The sequence below is a fragment of the Mustela erminea genome, chromosome 7, assembly GCF_009829155.1.
Source record: "Mustela erminea isolate mMusErm1 chromosome 7, mMusErm1.Pri, whole genome shotgun sequence".
NCBI lineage: Eukaryota > Metazoa > Chordata > Mammalia > Carnivora > Mustelidae > Mustela > Mustela erminea.
Genome location: NC_045620.1, coordinates 115,334,971 through 115,352,015, shown reverse-complemented (window position 1 = coordinate 115,352,015; position 17,045 = coordinate 115,334,971). Strand labels below are relative to the sequence as shown.

The 17,045-nt window shown below is 47.8% G+C and overlaps 1 protein-coding gene and 1 long non-coding RNA gene across 7 annotated transcripts in view; one reads left to right on the top strand and one right to left on the bottom strand.

Annotated features, from left to right (window-relative positions):
- The window catches only part of LOC116596034, a 36,289-nt gene extending 27,810 nt beyond the window's left edge, over nt 1–8,479 (top strand). Inside the window, exon 4 of the long non-coding RNA XR_004287983.1 lies at nt 2,261–8,479. This is a non-coding gene — a long non-coding RNA (uncharacterized LOC116596034). The remainder of the gene's footprint in view (nt 1–2,260) is intronic.
- The window catches only part of VIT (vitrin), a 97,416-nt gene that overhangs the window by 12,198 nt on the left and 68,173 nt on the right, over nt 1–17,045 (bottom strand). For 5 of the 6 annotated variants that reach the window (XM_032352999.1, XM_032353004.1, XM_032352998.1 and 2 more), the window contains 3 exons: nt 14,217–14,261; nt 12,692–12,754; nt 8,861–9,008 (listed from right to left, as the gene is read on the bottom strand). In XM_032352999.1, coding sequence (XP_032208890.1) covers nt 8,861–9,008; nt 12,692–12,754; nt 14,217–14,261 — 256 coding nt within the window. The remainder of the gene's footprint in view (nt 1–8,860; nt 9,009–12,691; nt 12,755–14,216; nt 14,262–17,045) is intronic. The other variant, XM_032353003.1, reaches the window with a different exon arrangement.

The following is a 17,045-nucleotide window of genomic DNA, read 5'->3' as shown; positions in this document are numbered from 1 at the left end:
GTAGCCAAAGTCTTGATCCTCCCTTGGTGACTAAGGAATATAAGCTTTTGGGGGCCTAAAAAATAAAGTATGAGTCGAGCCAAAACAAACAAAATATTATTGGCTGTAAAATAAAAAATCGCAAAATTGATATTGTTAATTGTAAGTATGTATTGTTAATAGTTATTGATATTGTTAATAGTAAGTATGTAATTGTCTACTAAACATAACACAATATCCACTTCATTCATTATAAAATATTAACTCATAAAACTTTATACATTTGAAAATGATCTGTGGGCTAGATTTTCTCCCTTGCAAGATTCCCTGAGTCTGTCTGATGATTGTGAAGAAATCATAGCTAATCATAAGGGGTTGCTCATACACAAATAACTTAAAAAACAAAAATATAATTTTTTTTCCTAAAGTTTTTCCAGAAAAATGTATTTAAATGTCGAATTTAGTCACTGAGTCACATCTGTGGCATTCTCTGGAATGCTGCTCAGAAGGCTGTCTTAATATTGATCACTTTGCAGAGCAATCGATTACCTGTCTCTTTCCTGTACTGCATATACAGCCCAGTCTCCTTATTTGCAATAGTTACGTTCTATAAAGTTGCTGCAAACATCAAATTAGCAAATACTGAGCCACTGCTCCTAGGGGAAGTACTAGCTTAGGTTCCTGTGGGCCTCCAGTCATGACATTTTCATCAGTATGTCGATATATAAACTTGTTTTACGTATATTTTTGTTGGAAGACACCTAACAATGTATATTTCTTATAAATAATCACATGCAATATTTCCGTTTAATAATACACCAGCTGAGAACGGTTTAACAGCTTTCTGAGCCTAGGTAATGTCACTATAAATTTCTTCGGCTCTTAGCCTCACAATGCCATCCATTGCGTTTTGTTTTGTTTTGTTTTTTTCACATCAGTTGTCACTTCATGAATTCATAAGTTCACCTACTTTTTTGTAGCTTCATCAGGCATTCTAGTTATTACTTTGTCACTTTCCAGAGCAGAATCACATACAGATCAGTGATTTTCCTTTCCTTTTCGGAAAGCACCGAATCATTGGTTCATTGACATTGAATTCATGCTGAAGAAAACTTACTGAGTAGGGGCCGTTTCTCCATAAGCACCTCCTAGCCTTCTTGTGCTTGTAAGACTTGAAAGCATTCCAGCAGTATACTTGGGGGCCATTTAAAATAGTGAAATCACCAATGGAAATCACAAAAATAGGGAAAACGTGGCACTAAATAGATTGCAATGAAGAGACTTGTTCCCAGTAGGGCTGCTGAAGCAGGAAGGCAGGGCATTGCCCTGTTCGACCTTGGCTGGGACCGTGGGTCAAGTAGCTCAAATCCCACCCCCTTCCTGTGCTAGTCTGCAGATGACTCTACACGTGCCTTGAGAATTTGCTTGCAAATATGGAAGCCACAAGTCATGAAGATCGACTGTTACCTATTTGAGAACAGGCTCCCTGTCTTAGTGTTTCCTATCCCTTGTATTTAGCATACAGGGGATTAAATAGGTAATTATGGGATAAATAAATGGAGAAAGCTCAAATGTCCTCTCCTTTCTTGGATCACCCTTCCTGGAGTTGAACACTCTGCTTCTCAGCTCCACACTGATCTTTGTTTTCCTTTATTACATCGCAGAGATGGATGAATCCATCTACCGAGGCAGACAGATGAGCTATTCATATACCCAATGAATAGATGCTTTTAATTTTATTTAATGTTATTTCTTTTAAAAATATTGCCTCCCTTACTAGATGGTGAAGTCCTAAAGAACACAATCTCTATCACATTTGTTGATTTATTTTTATTGGACTGAATATTTGGATCAGAGGATCTCTGAAACTCTCCTGTTGCTAAAATTATTAGGGAGGGGCAAAGCTACTGAGCCATTCATCAAGGGACTTACAGACAAATGTAATCAAACCACTTAGAAGAATTTTACATTGTATCCCCTGCAAATGACATAGAGCTTAGTGCATGGTAAACATTCAATAAATCTTTGTTAAATTGAAATTAAATCATAGGAATGAATGATACATTTGTAACTAAAAACTGGAGCAGCTCTTGGTACCAGAACACATGGGTGTGTGTATCCTTTTTCAGGGTCTAAGGGCTGGTGGCCTGACCTCGTCAGGTTCCTTTTCAGAGACAGAGACTAGTTAAAAAGTTCAGCTATATTTCTATCTAAACAAACATCTAATTTATAATTTTACTATTAGATCTCAATAAAGGAAAACCTTTTTTTTTCCCCTCAGCGATATCAGTGATTTCCTTTGCAACTAAGAGAAGAAAGCAAATGAAGTTCTATAGCTCAAGGAGAAAAGAACCAATTGTACTGTTTGATGCAACAGGAAAAGATTCCCCTGTGAGCGTTAAGAAGCAAGAAGAATGCCTGTCAGAATGGTCCCCTGTGATCCCGAGGAAGGCTCGGCACCTGGAGAACAGGGCAGGGGGACGGATGTCATTGTGTCCAGGCCTCCCTGAAGGTAAAATTCACCTGAGGCACCTGTTCAAGTCCTGAGACACCAGATCTCATCCTGGCAGCCGTTCTCATCAGTAGGTCTGTACTGGAGGTGGGCATCTTTGTTTGTTTTAAACAAGGGATCCAGGTGAATCCTATCCTTAGCAAAGTTGGGGAAGCTCTGGAGTCTGGAAGACTTCTACGGCCCCTTCAGTTAAAGCCCCAGGGGCTCCTGCGTTAGCCCAGGTACTTGGAGCCACACTGTGTGAGCCTCTCACACAAGTTCTCCGCCAACAGAGACTTACTGATGGCTCAGCTCTCCTGTAGTGCCAGCTTTTCAAAATGGTTTCCTCCCACAAGGCATCACCTGAGGTTACAATAAAATCACCTGGCTATACTGAATCTTCTCATTTTCTTAAATGCTAAAATGTGATGATTTAGGGGCTTAGTCCCTGAGATGAACCATGCCTGTGGAATCAGGAGCATGCTCTAGGGTGACCTTGGCTACCCAAGGTCATGCCAGGAGCTGCAGGCGGGGTGGCAGACACTTCCTTCAGTGCACTGCCTGGCTCAGAATGAAATGAGTTTGCCGCCAGCCCCTCAGAGGACCGAGTATCTCCATCCACCCCCGCGGCCCGGGCCAACCTGCCGGAGACTTGGTACAACTAGCCCCTTTGGAAAGGACACTGGTCCTACATTTCCTAGGACCCGAGGTGGGAAGCAGGGTCTTATAATCAAATTTTGTTTCTAGATGAATTTTTTTTTTGTAATTAATAATAAGAATTCAATGCACCCGCCAAAAAGTAGAAAATTAACCTGTATAATTTCCTGCGGGGGGGTGGGGGAATGCGGACCTGCTGTGTGGTGATCTGAGAGAGACCCTGGAACACACAGACTTGTCTGTACCCGCGTCACAGGGCTCAGAAGCCCCGCACCACGGGATGTCTGCAACAGACACCGCGGCTGGCATTTCCTGACCCCGGGCCTGGGCCCGACCACCCGGGGATAGATTGAAAATGTAGGTTCTGATTCTATAGTCAGAGTGAGGTCTGAGGGTCTGCCTTTCTAAGAACCTCCCAGTTGAAACCGTGGATCACACGTGGAGTAGCAATGCCTTGGGGCGATGCTGGAAGAATCAAGAAAATCAGCAGGGGGCTGCCAGCGATAAGAGGAGGAGGAGAACCAGTGAGAAGTCTGGACAAGGCATGAGAAAGGCTGAGAAAAGGAGGAGGAGGAGGAGGAGCCGGGAGAGGAGTCACCGGATGACAGTGCAGGCCCGTGGGAATCGCTGTGCCCACCCGCCCCGCCTGCGCGATGGGATCGCCTGGGAGCTCCAAAACTTAACGATGCCTGCGTCCCATGCTCAGAAATTCTGATTTAATCGATCTGAGGTTTGGTCTGGGAATTGGGACTTTCAAAAGTCCCTCAAGTGGTTCTAATGTGCACCGAAGTGGCCATCTGCTTTTCTAGCAGAATGATCTAGGGACCGAGGGGTGTAGAGAGAATGATCTCAGGGGAGCCCTGCGATAAGCCCAGGCAGCGGGAGGCGGAGGCGGAAGGGGAGCTGGTGAGTGGAAGCCTAGCGCAGTCCTTGTTTTATTTGTACCTCTGGGAGGACTCAGTGGGGAGGAAGAGAAAAAGCACAGGAGTTTTGGGTAAATGTTATTCATGGCTCACTCAGCCTTGAGACTGTGTGCCTGAGGAGTGTGGCTCAAGGGCTCACCTGCCCGTCTCTTTGAGCAGAGGGTAGAGGCACCACTGTCTGTGCCATTGGGCCCCAGAGAGCTGATGACAGGCAGCTGTTCTGAGATCCTGTTAGTTTCTGGAAAGGCAGTGGGGGACACAAGAAGAAGACCGGGGCAGACATTGGAGGGATCTGGGCTCTGGGAACCAACTTGTAGGAAGCTGAGCTCTCTCTTAACCTCTTGGCAACAGAAGCGAATTACACACTAAAATATCAGCTCCTGGGTATTTACCAGATACTGGTTTCATAAGTCTGGAATGGGAGCTGGGCATCAACATTTTAAAAGCTCCCTAGGTAATGCCAGTGTGAAGTCAGGACCTTATTGCTCTGAGCCCCATGGAGCTGTGTCTCAGGCTCCAGTCCTGCCCGCACCTCCTTTGCTGCAGTCTTAAGAGAATGTGCCAGAATGTATAGTTTCCTCTTTCTGCGGTAAGATATGACCATAAACCTAGTGGCTTAAACACTCATTAGCCTTACAGTTCCAGAGGTCATGTCATGTCTGTCGTAGGTCTCTCTGGAAGGGCTGTGTCCCTCCTGGAGGCTCTGGGGTAGGGGTAGGGGTGGGTCCATTTCCTCGTCTTTTCTGTCTTCTAGAGGCTGCTTGCATTCCTTGCTCATGGCTCCCTTCCTCCGTCTTCAAAGCCAGCGGTTGACTATCCCTGACCATTCTCCAGTCCGATATTTCTCCGACTGAGAGCAGGGAAAGTTTCTCTGCTTTTAAGGCCTTGTGGGATTAGATTGGGACCCTGGATAATCCATCTCAAGGTCCTTAACTTTAATCACTAGATGTGCACAGAGTCCCTTTTGCCATGTAAGGCAACGCATTCACAGGTTTCAGGGATTCAGAGGTGGGTAAGTTTGGGAGCCGCTCTTCTGCCTACATGCCTGTCCTGACACTTGTTCTTTCCTCCACTCTGACTGTCCCCCACACGGGGGCTCAGCCGATCCCCGGGAGGACTCTGGGCATCCTTCCTTCTGGGAGGGAGAGCTGCTGAGTGTCTGACTGCAGCTTCTCAGTCCAGAGCCAAGAGGTCAGTGGAGGAAGGCTGTGCGGCCCACCCCTGAGCCACTTTCCAAAGCACTGGGCAGCTGTGACAGAACCATGAGCAAAGAAAGTCAATTTCATTTTGAAATGAAGAAAAAACAACATTTTGCTTTGCTCTATAACGGTTTTCCAACTCTTGATATTCTAGGGTTGATTACAGACTTCAAAAGAATGTGTGCAATTCTATTCTATTTATCCTGACACTGGAGACTAAAACAAAATCATCTGGAAGGTCAGGGGCACTTAGCAGCCATGGCCCCTGGCGGCCGTGAAACTGCAAGCAGCTTGGCTTCATTCATTCTGCGGGCTAGAGTTCACCTAAGAGCTACTTGTTCCGCTTGTCCTTTCACTCAGCCTTTCTGTGTTCCCCTTGGTATTAAGTGCGATCACGAGCCTGTTGACTGTGTACTTCACTATTAGAGCTCCTGCGCCAGATGGGGGCGCAGTCCTTGGCTTTTTGTCTAAGGACAGCGTTTTGGTCCTCACCATGGTGGAAAGCCTCAATTATCAGAAGCTTTTTGGGCAGATGAGCCAAGTCTTCTCTTTGAAGTCAATTCTGTTTGCCATTTTAGGAATTAACCCAAGATTTAATATTTGCCCTCTCCCCAGGTCATGCATTTGGCTCTGTGTTCTTGGGAAAGTCACCCAACCTCTCTGAGGGCAGCACTGGCCTCTCCTTGAAGGTCTCATTCTTGATGGGCCGGTCATTTCTTTTAGAGCCTCACTTCCTCTCTATAACATGAGGGGGTAGAAGCAGGAGCTTTCTATGGCCCCAAGGCTCTGTGATTCTGAGAGAGCAGGGCTGATCCCCGTGATGGTAAGGTGGGCCTTGAAATCTGGTGAGAACCCAAAACACCAGAAGCATCAGATTCCCAACCGGCCATCGGCTCTTCCTGCTTTTCCTTTTCCAGAATCACAGGCCCTCCATCTGCCTCCCCTCCCCCTTCCTCCCCCTTCCTGCCCCTTCCCTTCCCGCCATGCACTAAGACCTTTTGGTAAAGAAAGGACTGGAGGGAGCCCTTCAGGGAGGAAGCCGGGCGGCTGAAATCAAAAGCACTTCCCGCGGGGCATGCAGATTTCCCCTTGTGCCTCATCACACCCTTCTTATGCCGCCCTCCGATTTATTGTGCTCCCCACATTCCACTGAAGGACGCACCACCTCCAAGCAAAACCTCATGGGTCACCCCCCAACAGGAACCAAGGCCGGAAGGAAGGGAGAAGCGGCTCACGTAGCCCCATCAGCCCAGCATTCATTCAGCGGGTGTCTCCCGAGTACAGAGCCAGTCACTGAATCAGAGGTCGTCAGGCTGGGAGAGCACTAACAGGTCATCCCGGCCACCCCCAGCATTGTACGGAGGGCAGCGCCCCCATGGAGAGGTGAAAGCTCCTGCTTCGGGTCACCCCGCAGCGCTCGGGCCAGAATTCAAGCTACGCCGCCACCAGCTCCTCGTGCTTTCCACAGCACCCTGTGGCTTAAGGAAGGTGCCGATGATAGAGTAGCTTCTATGAGCATGAATTGAAGGAGAACAGACACCATTTCTCTGAAGCGCTCCAAATTAACAGGACCCAGGATGCAGAAAAGACGAAGAGCAAGGCCTTTTTAGAAAGTGAAATTGGAAAAGCGTGGAGGTAACTCTCTCCTGCAAATGGTGATCGCATTAGGAAAATGTAGGGGAAATGCTCTTCTGGGCAGGGGAGGAGACTTTCCTGAATTGGTTTTCCTTCCTTGCAACATTGGCTCATTCATCCGCCTTCTCACTGGCACACACACTATTCTCCTGCCGTTTTTCTTTTCCTTGACAAATTTATTACCTTATTTTCATATTACACTATAAACTTTGGTATACACAGCTTTAAAAGCAGCTATTTTTAATGCAAGATGACACACCAAGCTTTGAACCCCCCAATAAAATTGACCGGGGACATCTGGTACTAAAATGCTTACATTTCCTCCCCAGAGAAGCCTACTCTCTGTTTGCTATCTTTAAAAAGTAATGTAGGAATGAAAATAGGCTGACATTTTGAAAACAAGAAAAAAAAACTTATTTTTCTACTTCAAGTTGAAGTCTCCAAGACAGAGCCTTTGACATCGAAAGTTGACATTTGTAGCAATTAGTTATTTTCGTCTCTTTGACTCTGACTATATACAAGTGCTGGGTAACTCATCCACTAATTTTTCTTCACAGGAACAGGAGGTAGTACTACATGTGTTATTGGGACTTAATGTTAAAAGTACAAATGTTATACGTTCTTATGAAAATAAAGGGTTTTTGATTATTTCTTTTGACAGTTCAAAGATCAGCGCTCTAGGTAGGGCCTTTGATAGAACGGCCTTGGTTAAAATACTGCCCCTGGAGATCCTTGGAAATTTTTTGAAGGATCTGATGGCACTCTGATTGTTGTCAGGTATACATGATTTTACTTTTTGGGAATGCGGGAGGCAAATAAGCTGGGGCTGCGGCTTCTCGGCAAGAAGCACTAAAGGGCTATGTTAGTTTCCCTTGCTAAGGTTAAGGTGAAGAAGTGTGGGGGAGGAGGGGTCGTATTGCGCTCGAGGGTCCTTTGTGGAAAGTGAGACCATTATCCTGTCCTTAATGGTTTCTGGTCAAAAGTCCACCTATCATTTGATAGATTTGAGATCTGTGCTTGTTTTCTCTTTCGATGGTTTGCTTATCATCTGTCAACATCTGTATAACTGCTTTAGGGAGAAACCTATTATTATGAAACAAGATTGACCCCCAATATGAGAAAAGGTTGAGCCTGGGTGTCAGTATGAATGTCCAATTCCTACTCTAACTAGAATAATAGGATGGACTGGGGACAGTCACCTGGTGATCAGCTGAGTGATAGAGGCCACCCCTTCCCCCGGCCCAGTCTTCCCCATTGCCTGGTGACCTTTTCCAGGACCAGCACAGAGGCCTAAGGTCATATGGAGAAAAGAGAAAGGTCAACCTACAGCACTGTATTTTCTAGGCATCTTATCTGTAGGTGGACAGAGCACAGGGTGCAGTCCACTTCTTGACCTACAGAAAAGGAAACTGAGATCAGAGAGGTGAAGCCCTCTCTCAAGGCCACATAGCTTGTTACTGGTTGAGCTAAGACTTGAATCCAGCTCTCCTCATACCCAAATAAATATTCTCTGTACCAATCATGAGTGCAAATGCCATTTACTCCCAAGTGTTCATTAAGCTGTCCTTCCTTTCTGGAAGAGTCAGTTTTCTTCCTTCCTTCCTTCCTTCCTTTCTTTTTAAAAGATTTTTGTTTATTTATTTGACAGACAGAGATCATAAATAGGCAGAGAGGCAGGCAGAGAGAGAGAGGAAGGGAAGCAGGCTCCCTGCGGAGCAGAGAGCCAGATGCGGGGCTCTATCCCAGGACCCTGAGATCATGACTTGAGCTGAAGGCAGAGGCCTTAACCCACTGAGCCACCCAGGTGCCTCGAAGAGTCAGATTTCTTAAATGGCACTGCCTTGTTTCTATTTCTTTCATTTACATTTGTATTAAGGAAGAGAATGAATTTGGGCTGTAGGCTGTGTTGGTATTATTTGTGGCATAAGATTCAGCATGGAACATCCCTCGGTTTCTGGATTAAGAACAGCACTTACCCATACTGAACAACGCCCATCAGCGGACCGCCAGGGCCGATGTCAAGAGCTTGGGCAACATCAGCCAGGAACTGCTTTTGGATTCGGAATCGACGTTTGCCAATGCTTGAGCTCCCATCAATTAAAAACGACAAGTCAACTTTGCAGTCTGAGGAATGGAAAAGGGCTCTGTTACTCTGATGATCTCTCATTGCATTAACCCGGGCGCTCTCTTCTCTCTTCCCCCGTGAGAGCCCCCTGAGACTCCAGTGCAGAGAGAGTAAAAAGTAGTGGCAAGATGCAGAGTATATTCACTTATTTAAAATCATAGCAGATTTTCACCGGGCACTTGGGCTAGCACTTAATTCTATAACGGCTTTAGAATTCTCTGTATCAGCCACACCTAGAGCCTTCAGAAGACATGGCCTCCCGGTCAAGTGTGGGAGAGCTCTGAGGATGGTTTCCTCGGCTCAGACGACATCAGTGCAGACCCTTCAATGTAGAATTCACCGAGACTGAGTCTCAGGAGCTCCTGGTCTCTTACCCTTATTTTAATTTTGTAGAATTATGTGTTGGGTTTTTATAAAGGTGTGAAAAGATCTGCAAGGCCAGTGCTGGGTCGGGGGTGGGGGAGGGGGTAGGCAGGAATGACAGAATGGTTGCCTCACTTCCCCGGGTGAGGCAACCATAGAATTACCCACATGTATCTACACATCTCAGGACTTGTCTGTAGCAGTCTTTGCATTTTTTCCTTGCTTTCAGTTGTGATAGAGACGAGGACAGTCCTTCTGGCTGGCATCTCTGGACCTCTGTGCATACATGAAGGCTATGGGGGAGGTGAGGGCTAAAGCTCTTCTCAACCTTTCAAACGCTGCTGCAGTTGGTGGAAAGCCGCATAAACTAATAGTGTCTTCTTTGTGCTCGACCGATATTATATCATCTTAATATGAAAAAGCTGACTATCCAATATGATCAGTTCTTATTGGGAGGTATATATCCCTTGGATTGGTTAAAAAAAAGGGGGGAGGTGAAATGAATCGTTGAACAACTGTCATGTGGGAGACAAAAATATTTCAAAACAGAGTTCCATGGGAGGAGAAAAAGAGAGAAGGACAGTAAAGCTAGGAATTTCTGGGCTGGAGTACCCACGAGGACACGCGGGCTAGTGTTGTCCTTCATGCTTGGGTGTGCAGCTGCCTGGACAAACCAGGATCTCTCTAGGCTGCTGCAGGATCACCCACGAGGCCACTCTTAGGCTCTCTTCTCTCCAACGCATGTTGCATTGCTTCCATGTGACCAGGGTCCTCCCGTTCCCCAGGAGGAGATCAGTAGGCAGGGAGGGATGTATGTATATATTAAACGGGAGCAAGAAACGGACATGAGTTGACCCCGTGTTATGCAGAATCTATGAGAGATATTTATGAAAGAGTGATACTACAGAATTGGCAGGTTAAGGGAAAAAATGATATCTGAGAATTTGCTTCAATCATCATCTTGCACTGGCCCATGGCAGTGAAAGCCAGAGGAGAAGTGGGCGATGACAGGGACCTCTCTGGGCCTGGCTGACTCTGCTCCATCTGGAATTAGTGCCGTGGCTTATTAGTGGATCTAGTAAACTCTTATTTCCTGTCTGCCTGGGCATTTAGTGCCTGCCAACTCTTCCTGTTCAGCTGGCTTCCCTGTGCTTTGCTGCCCCAAAACTGCCTATGCCAAAGCATGATCCTTGAGATGAAGATTGGAAGAATCAAATAAAAGCAAGAAGTGAGGCTTAAAGATACTGCAGAAGGCTGGGGAAAAGCAGAAGAGAAGCAGAACTGTTCTCAGTCTTGGATGTTGTTCCCCTCACGGGGCCTCCCCTTTTCTCCTGCGTCCGAGCTGGCAATGAGAATTATTGCCAGCAGGTGGCAGTGGTGCTCTTTGGGCCTTCCCGCTCACCGCGGCTGTGGTCTGCTAGAAATCAGGACTCCCAGGCTCTACCCAGACCTGCAGAAGAATCAGATCCCCATTCTAACAAGATCTCCTGGTGAACTGTGTGCACATGAAAGTTTGAGAAGGGCTCCTGGACAGGGGCTTTTCTTCCAGCTGTCAGCAGATTAGTTCAGTATGCCTTTTAAAATGAAAACTTTTTTTAAAAAAATAACTTAATTAGAATAAGGCCCAACGGTGATTTTCTTTGTAAATAAATAAAGCACATGGATTTTGAGTCTCTGTTTTGCTTCTTCATAGACAATTTTTTTCTTATTTCTTACATCTTGAACCGTGCTCAGGGTTGAAGTGTTCATTTGATAGCTGGGTTTTAAGAAGTTGAGATGTTCTCTGTTGGTTTGGCTCTCTTTACTCACTACCCTGATGGCTGACATTGGAATCACCTGTGCTCTCCATTTCCCAAGATGCTTTAATGATCATGGTTTCAGCTCTGCGAGTGCGCTCACTGAGACCTAGTGGCCTCCTCTTACGGAGATGAAAACATGCCGATAGGAAGATGACATCAATGCTACAGTACAGAATTGAGTCACTAAACGTTCAGCATGACCAATTTATTCTTATCACAGAGGACAGAGGTTGGAGGACAAGGAAAAAAAGGTAAGGTAGAGTACAGAAATCAATCTACCAGTTTTCTTAATTGCTTTGTTTTTCTCCAACATGATATGATTTTATAGGTGAATGCTTTGTGCTGTCCAATGCATTAGGCCAGTGTTTCTTACCCATGGACATATATGAGAGTTGCCTATGAAGCTTCAACAAAGAGGGATGCCCAGGAATCCCTCTGAGTTGTGCTTTTCAAGGTTTGATGTGCAAAGAAATCACTTGATTCGGTAGGTCTGAGAGAGAGAGAGATTTTGCATTTCTATCAAGCCCGCAGGTGATGATGATGATGTAGTCAGTGCGTACCCTGAGTAGCAAGACCTAGGGTGAGGCAGATTCAGTAGGTATGCACCAGGAACCAGGCATCTTGAGTTTTTTAAAACGTCTTCAGGTGATTCTCCTACATAGCTGGGTTGGGACTCCCAGCCCACGGGTGGCTGACCTGCCACGACTGTCTGAGGGAATCAATCTGTGGGGGACCTCCCCAGCCTGCGACCCTCAGCTGCCTCTGGGTTTTCCTCTTTTTGCCTGACCCTTCCTGGTATCTTCAGGTGCTTCTCCTCCACCTATTTAGTGCTGAAGTTCTCCAGGTGTAAGCCCTCTAGTTTCCCCAGGTCACCTTTCCTGTTTTCAAGACCTTGGTTTTGAATCCTAGCTCATCACCTTCCAACTCTGAATTCCCAGATGGGGTGCTCCTTCTCAAGTCTGCTATGGGTAGTCAACTGTCTACTAGACCGAAGGTCTTATGGGAGATGGAGGGCGGAAAGGCTCTCCCTGCCCCCACCAGCCCCACCCTACTGGTCCTCATGGCCCCGCCCATTAGCCCAGCCGCTCAAATCGTCTTCATTAGTTTCCTCTCTCACACCTCTTCCTCCAACGCTCTAGATTCTTCCTTCTCTGTCTCCTGAATCTGCCTATTTCTCCCCATTTCCACCTCCAGCTCAGAGCTCTGTCTGCCCCCCCTGTCCACTGGGGCCACTGACCCTGCCGGCAAGCGGGTCTCTTCCTGTACCCCCTCCTTTGTCTCCCCTTCCCCCCCCCCCGTTGCCATGGTGTTGTTGAAAAAAAAAAATCCGATCCTCTCCACCTCGTGCACACAGTTTAAGTCCTCCATAAGCTCCCCTTTCCCCTTAGAACCAAGTGGCAGGAGAGAGATGAATAGATCCAGGCTGGGGGAGAAGCGGGTTCAGGTGGGAGTGAGTGCCCAGAGAGGGAGGAGCTCGGATGTCACAGCCCCTATGGGTTTCCAGTCGTCAGTTCACTTACTTGGATCTCCCTGGGATACTGGCTCCAAAGACTGTGTGCTTAATTCTTCTTTTGGAACATATCCTGGAAAGAACAGTAAAACTTTTGGTGACTTACAAGAACAGGAAGCATCTGGCCTTACCCCAGGGATGGGGACATCATGGATATTCACACCCAGTTTGGGGTTGTGGGGAGGCTTGGCTTAAGGCTGACTGTGCTCTTCTCCACACTGCCCCCCACTTCAGAGGTAAGAACGAATTACTGACAGCCTACTAAGGACCCGGGACTCTCCTGGGTGCTCGGGGAGTTTGAAGTCACAAGACTTAGGTCTACTCCCTACTGCCTGTTAACTGAGTCTGTCTGAGCCTTAGTTTCCTTATCTGCAAGAAGAAACACTTGGCCAGTGTAAATTATCTCTCTGTAAAATTCTGAAGATCTTAAGGTCAGGGCATGTGTCTTGCTCATCTTGGAAACTTTCACTGTTGCCTATCACGTGTGGGTCCTTGGTCAACATTTGGTGGTTGAGTCAATGAACAAAGATAGGAGAGACACATGGAAATCTAATGGGACTGAGAGAGGACCTAAGATCCGCAGGAACGCAAACAAATAAGGGGGTCCAGAGAGTAAGCCCTCCCCTCCACAGCCTGAGATTAGAGGTAAACCTGCAAAAGGGTTTTGTGCTTTGAGAATATGTGTGTGTGTGATTTCAGGCTCGGGAGTTTTCCCTAGAGCCATTTACATGGGAGCCAAGTTCACACATGTATCATTTAAGGGATCGAAGACAATCAGTGCGAATCTTCTCAGGCTCTGGAAGGCCAGTGCATTTCTCAGGCAGCACCAGAAGTTGGTCAGTTGGTCTCCCTGTTTTCGGGAGGCCCAGGAGTGCCCTCCCAGAGGCTCTGGCAGAGGAGGAAGGTGCTGGGGGCTCCGCTCGCTCTTGGCTGTGGTGAGCTTTCTCTAGGCTTGTTAGTTTTTCCAATTTGCCGAGCACATGATTTCATCTTTCCATGAAAGGTCAGTCTGCTCATCCCACTTCCTCGCATCATTTTAAAGATTCGCTTTGGGTGTCTAACGGCATTTCTCAGCCAGGAGCCTCTCAGGGGGACGGTCCGAGGCTCCACGTTGGAGGGAGAAGGGAAGAAACGAGAGGCCCGCGTCCTTTCCTCCACCCCATCTCTCCCTACCGGTAAAATCTGCCCTCAGACCCAGAGCTGGGTTTGCTGTTGGAGTCTGGAACACTTAATTCAGTGAACAGCAAACCACACTCATTCCCACGGAGGGAAAGCTGAACACCCGTCTGCAAAGAGGGGGAACTAGGGAGTCACAGTATGCTTCGAGATGGAGTGAGACTTGGAGCCTCATTTGGGGTTGAGGAACTCCCTCACTCCCGTTGTAGAGCTTAGTCTTCATGTTTCTCATTCCCCTTTTGTTACCCAAGGGACAACACTGGCCTCTGCGCCACCCGCTGGCTTGTCAGACTCTCCTAATTCTGGCATCCTATGTGTCTCTGTCTAGTCAGGGCCAGGAGGTTGGGCTGTATAATTACCTGCATCTAAAAGGACCGATCCAGGTTGCCACAAGTCCATTTCCCCTGATTTTCAAAATTAAAAAGAAGCAAACTTGTTATTTAGGTGAAACCAGCAGAAGCTCTCAAATGAACTTCCAGGATGATAACATTTTACAGTTGTGGCAGAAAGTTCAGTAAAAGAACGTGGCACCAGGCTTTAGGATGAGGCTACCTAAAACCTTAAGGATTCTTCTCTCAGAAAGCTCTAAAAACCAAAGAGAGAAACATCTTTGCCTTTTCTTTCACTGTGCACCAAGAATCATGGAAAATAGAAATCCCAGGATTTGAGGGGACCAAAAACTCATCCAATCCAAACCAATCCCACCCAGCATGCTTCTACAACACCCCTGCCAAGTGCTGGAAGGCTGGTTCTGGAATACCTCCAGGGACAGGGAGCTCATTACACACTTCTGGGACCACTGAGATTGTTAGAAAATGTTTCCTGTATCGATCTGAAATCTTAATGCATCCCACCATCCACCCTCATAAAGCACCCACTATGAGCCCTAAGTAATTTTAGGTATATCTGACTACCCATCTGTTTATGTTCTCTTCCTTAGAACTATACAGAACGAATCTGGGCCCCTGCTGAGGTCAGGCGGTCCCCTCCTTTCCTGAGTCTCTGCTTGTCACCGTGTGCTGCCAGCAGAAGACAGCAAAGTGGTGCCTGGCCTTTCTCTCTGCAGTAAAATGTTGTATGCCCCCCACTCTCAGCTGGTCCTGAAAAAGGGGAAGGGGTGGTTGGAAGTGGGGGGATTCTTATCCCACAGTCCCTGATGGCTGTAGGGGAGTCATGGCCAGGAGGGGCTCAGAGGCAGCACAAGCGTGGGACGAAGCCTCAGAAGGACAGCAAGAAAAGCTGTTTCTCTCCCTCGGGCCCTTCTCCGCCCGCCTGCCCAGCTCGGAGAGCTGACAGCTGAGGGCCTGATGAGCCCGTCAGCGTGGCTGCATCTTGCCATGATGAACAACTCAAAGGAAGTGGTGTTTTTCTTCGTATGATGATGTGAGGCTATTCTGAAAGGCAATCTGTGTTCGTGCACATTCTGATTCAATGGTGAGAATGGGGTTTAATTTGGCTCAGCCACTAACCAGGCGTATGACCTTAGACAAGTCACAGACCCTCTGTGAACCTTGACTTCTTGCTGAAGAGCATTCGCAGGTTGGGTGAGATGATCTCGAAGTTCAGATTTATGATTTATAGGTTTTAAACCTTCTGTTTTTTTAGACTTATTTCTCTATCGCCATCTGCTGGCAAAACACACCCTTCCCTTAAAAAAAAAAAGAAAGAAAGAAAGAAAAGAAAAGAAAAAACAACCCCCAAACCAGTGCAGGTAGCATCTCTGCTTTTGCCCAAGGCTCTGGGCCCCCTTGAAGGCTACAGAGAATTACAATGCTGGGCATACTTCAGCAGGAGAGAAACAGTTTCCTGACAGCAAGGATCTCTTAGGCTCTCGCTCCTGTCCTGGGTTCTGGTCCTTCTGTTGGTGCCGTTTATATTTGTTTGGGACAAGTATGAACTGAATCGCTTTCCTCCAAACCCCGAGGGCTGACAAATATTTGGACAGCTGAGACCTGGTGATTTTGGACTTGGTGGTAATGGCAGGTCAGTCTGTGGGAACACTTCCATCCTGGCGCCGAGGAGGAACCCGGGGATGGGAGGGTGAAAGGCAGGAGAAGGCCCACCCCGTGCCCACCAAACCCCAGCCAGGAACCCCGGGGGACTCCCTGCCTTCTCACACCCTAAATTCTCTCCTGTGCAAAGCTGAGGTCCTAACCACTCGTCCTGACCTGCCTGCCACGGAGGGAAATGTGTACACAATCACCCCAAAAAGGGGAGGGCATTCTTGGAACACAAGGACTCATTTTTGTGGCCGTACTTGCTCGGTCATCTCCTCGATACCCTCCGTGTCTGAGAGAGACGCTGGCCCCGAAGGATTCCCACAGAAAAAAGGTAGAACCATTAACGCTCACTAAGAGTGTGCCCCTTGTCAGGTTCTGACCAAGCACGTCACAACGGTAAGTCCCCATAACCCCGAACGCTGGTTGACAACCATGACCCCCTTTTAGAGGTGAGGAGACCCCTGCAGAGGGAGGAGGGAGCTGAGCTGGCAGGCCTGGCTCCACAGACTGCACATAACCCCCACCTGTTTATCACTCCGGGGAGTCTCGGGCCCTGGAGCATCTCCGGGGGAAATGGGTGAGGCCCTGAAGGGACCCCGCCCTGTAACTCCACTACATGGGGCACTCGAGATCCCTGCTCCGAGACCCTGGTCATGATCTTGGCTCTGGTTCCAGCTTCTCTTCCCTGCCCACCTGGGAGCCCCCAGCACAGGACCCAAGTGGGAGCAATGACCCAGGGTCCCCAGAGATTTCCCCAGAGTGTGGGGGTGAGGAGGTGGCCGTCAGACAGGCTGCAGGCCTCCAGGGCCAGGCCAGGGCACCTGGGCTCCTCCTTCCCCACATCCAGGCTTCCTGCCTAGAGCCACACGCTTCCCTCCAATGGCTCTCTCTGGCTGAAGAGAAACAGTAGGCACAGAGAGCAGCTGGCTGTGGGCCTCCCCCTGCGGCACCCCCTGCCCTGGCATGGGGCTCTTAGAGGGGCCCAGGACAGGCCGAGTTTCCCGGGGAGCCGTCGTCCCCATGAAACATCTGCCATCCTGGGTTTCCACAAGAGTTCCACTCCCAGCTCCATGTGGGATATTGGTTTGGGACCTGGTAGCCTTTTTCTCATGCAAAAGACATGAGGTTGGGTTTCCAGGCCCGGGAAGCATATTTGATCAAACATGGTAGCATGAAACAGAATGGTTC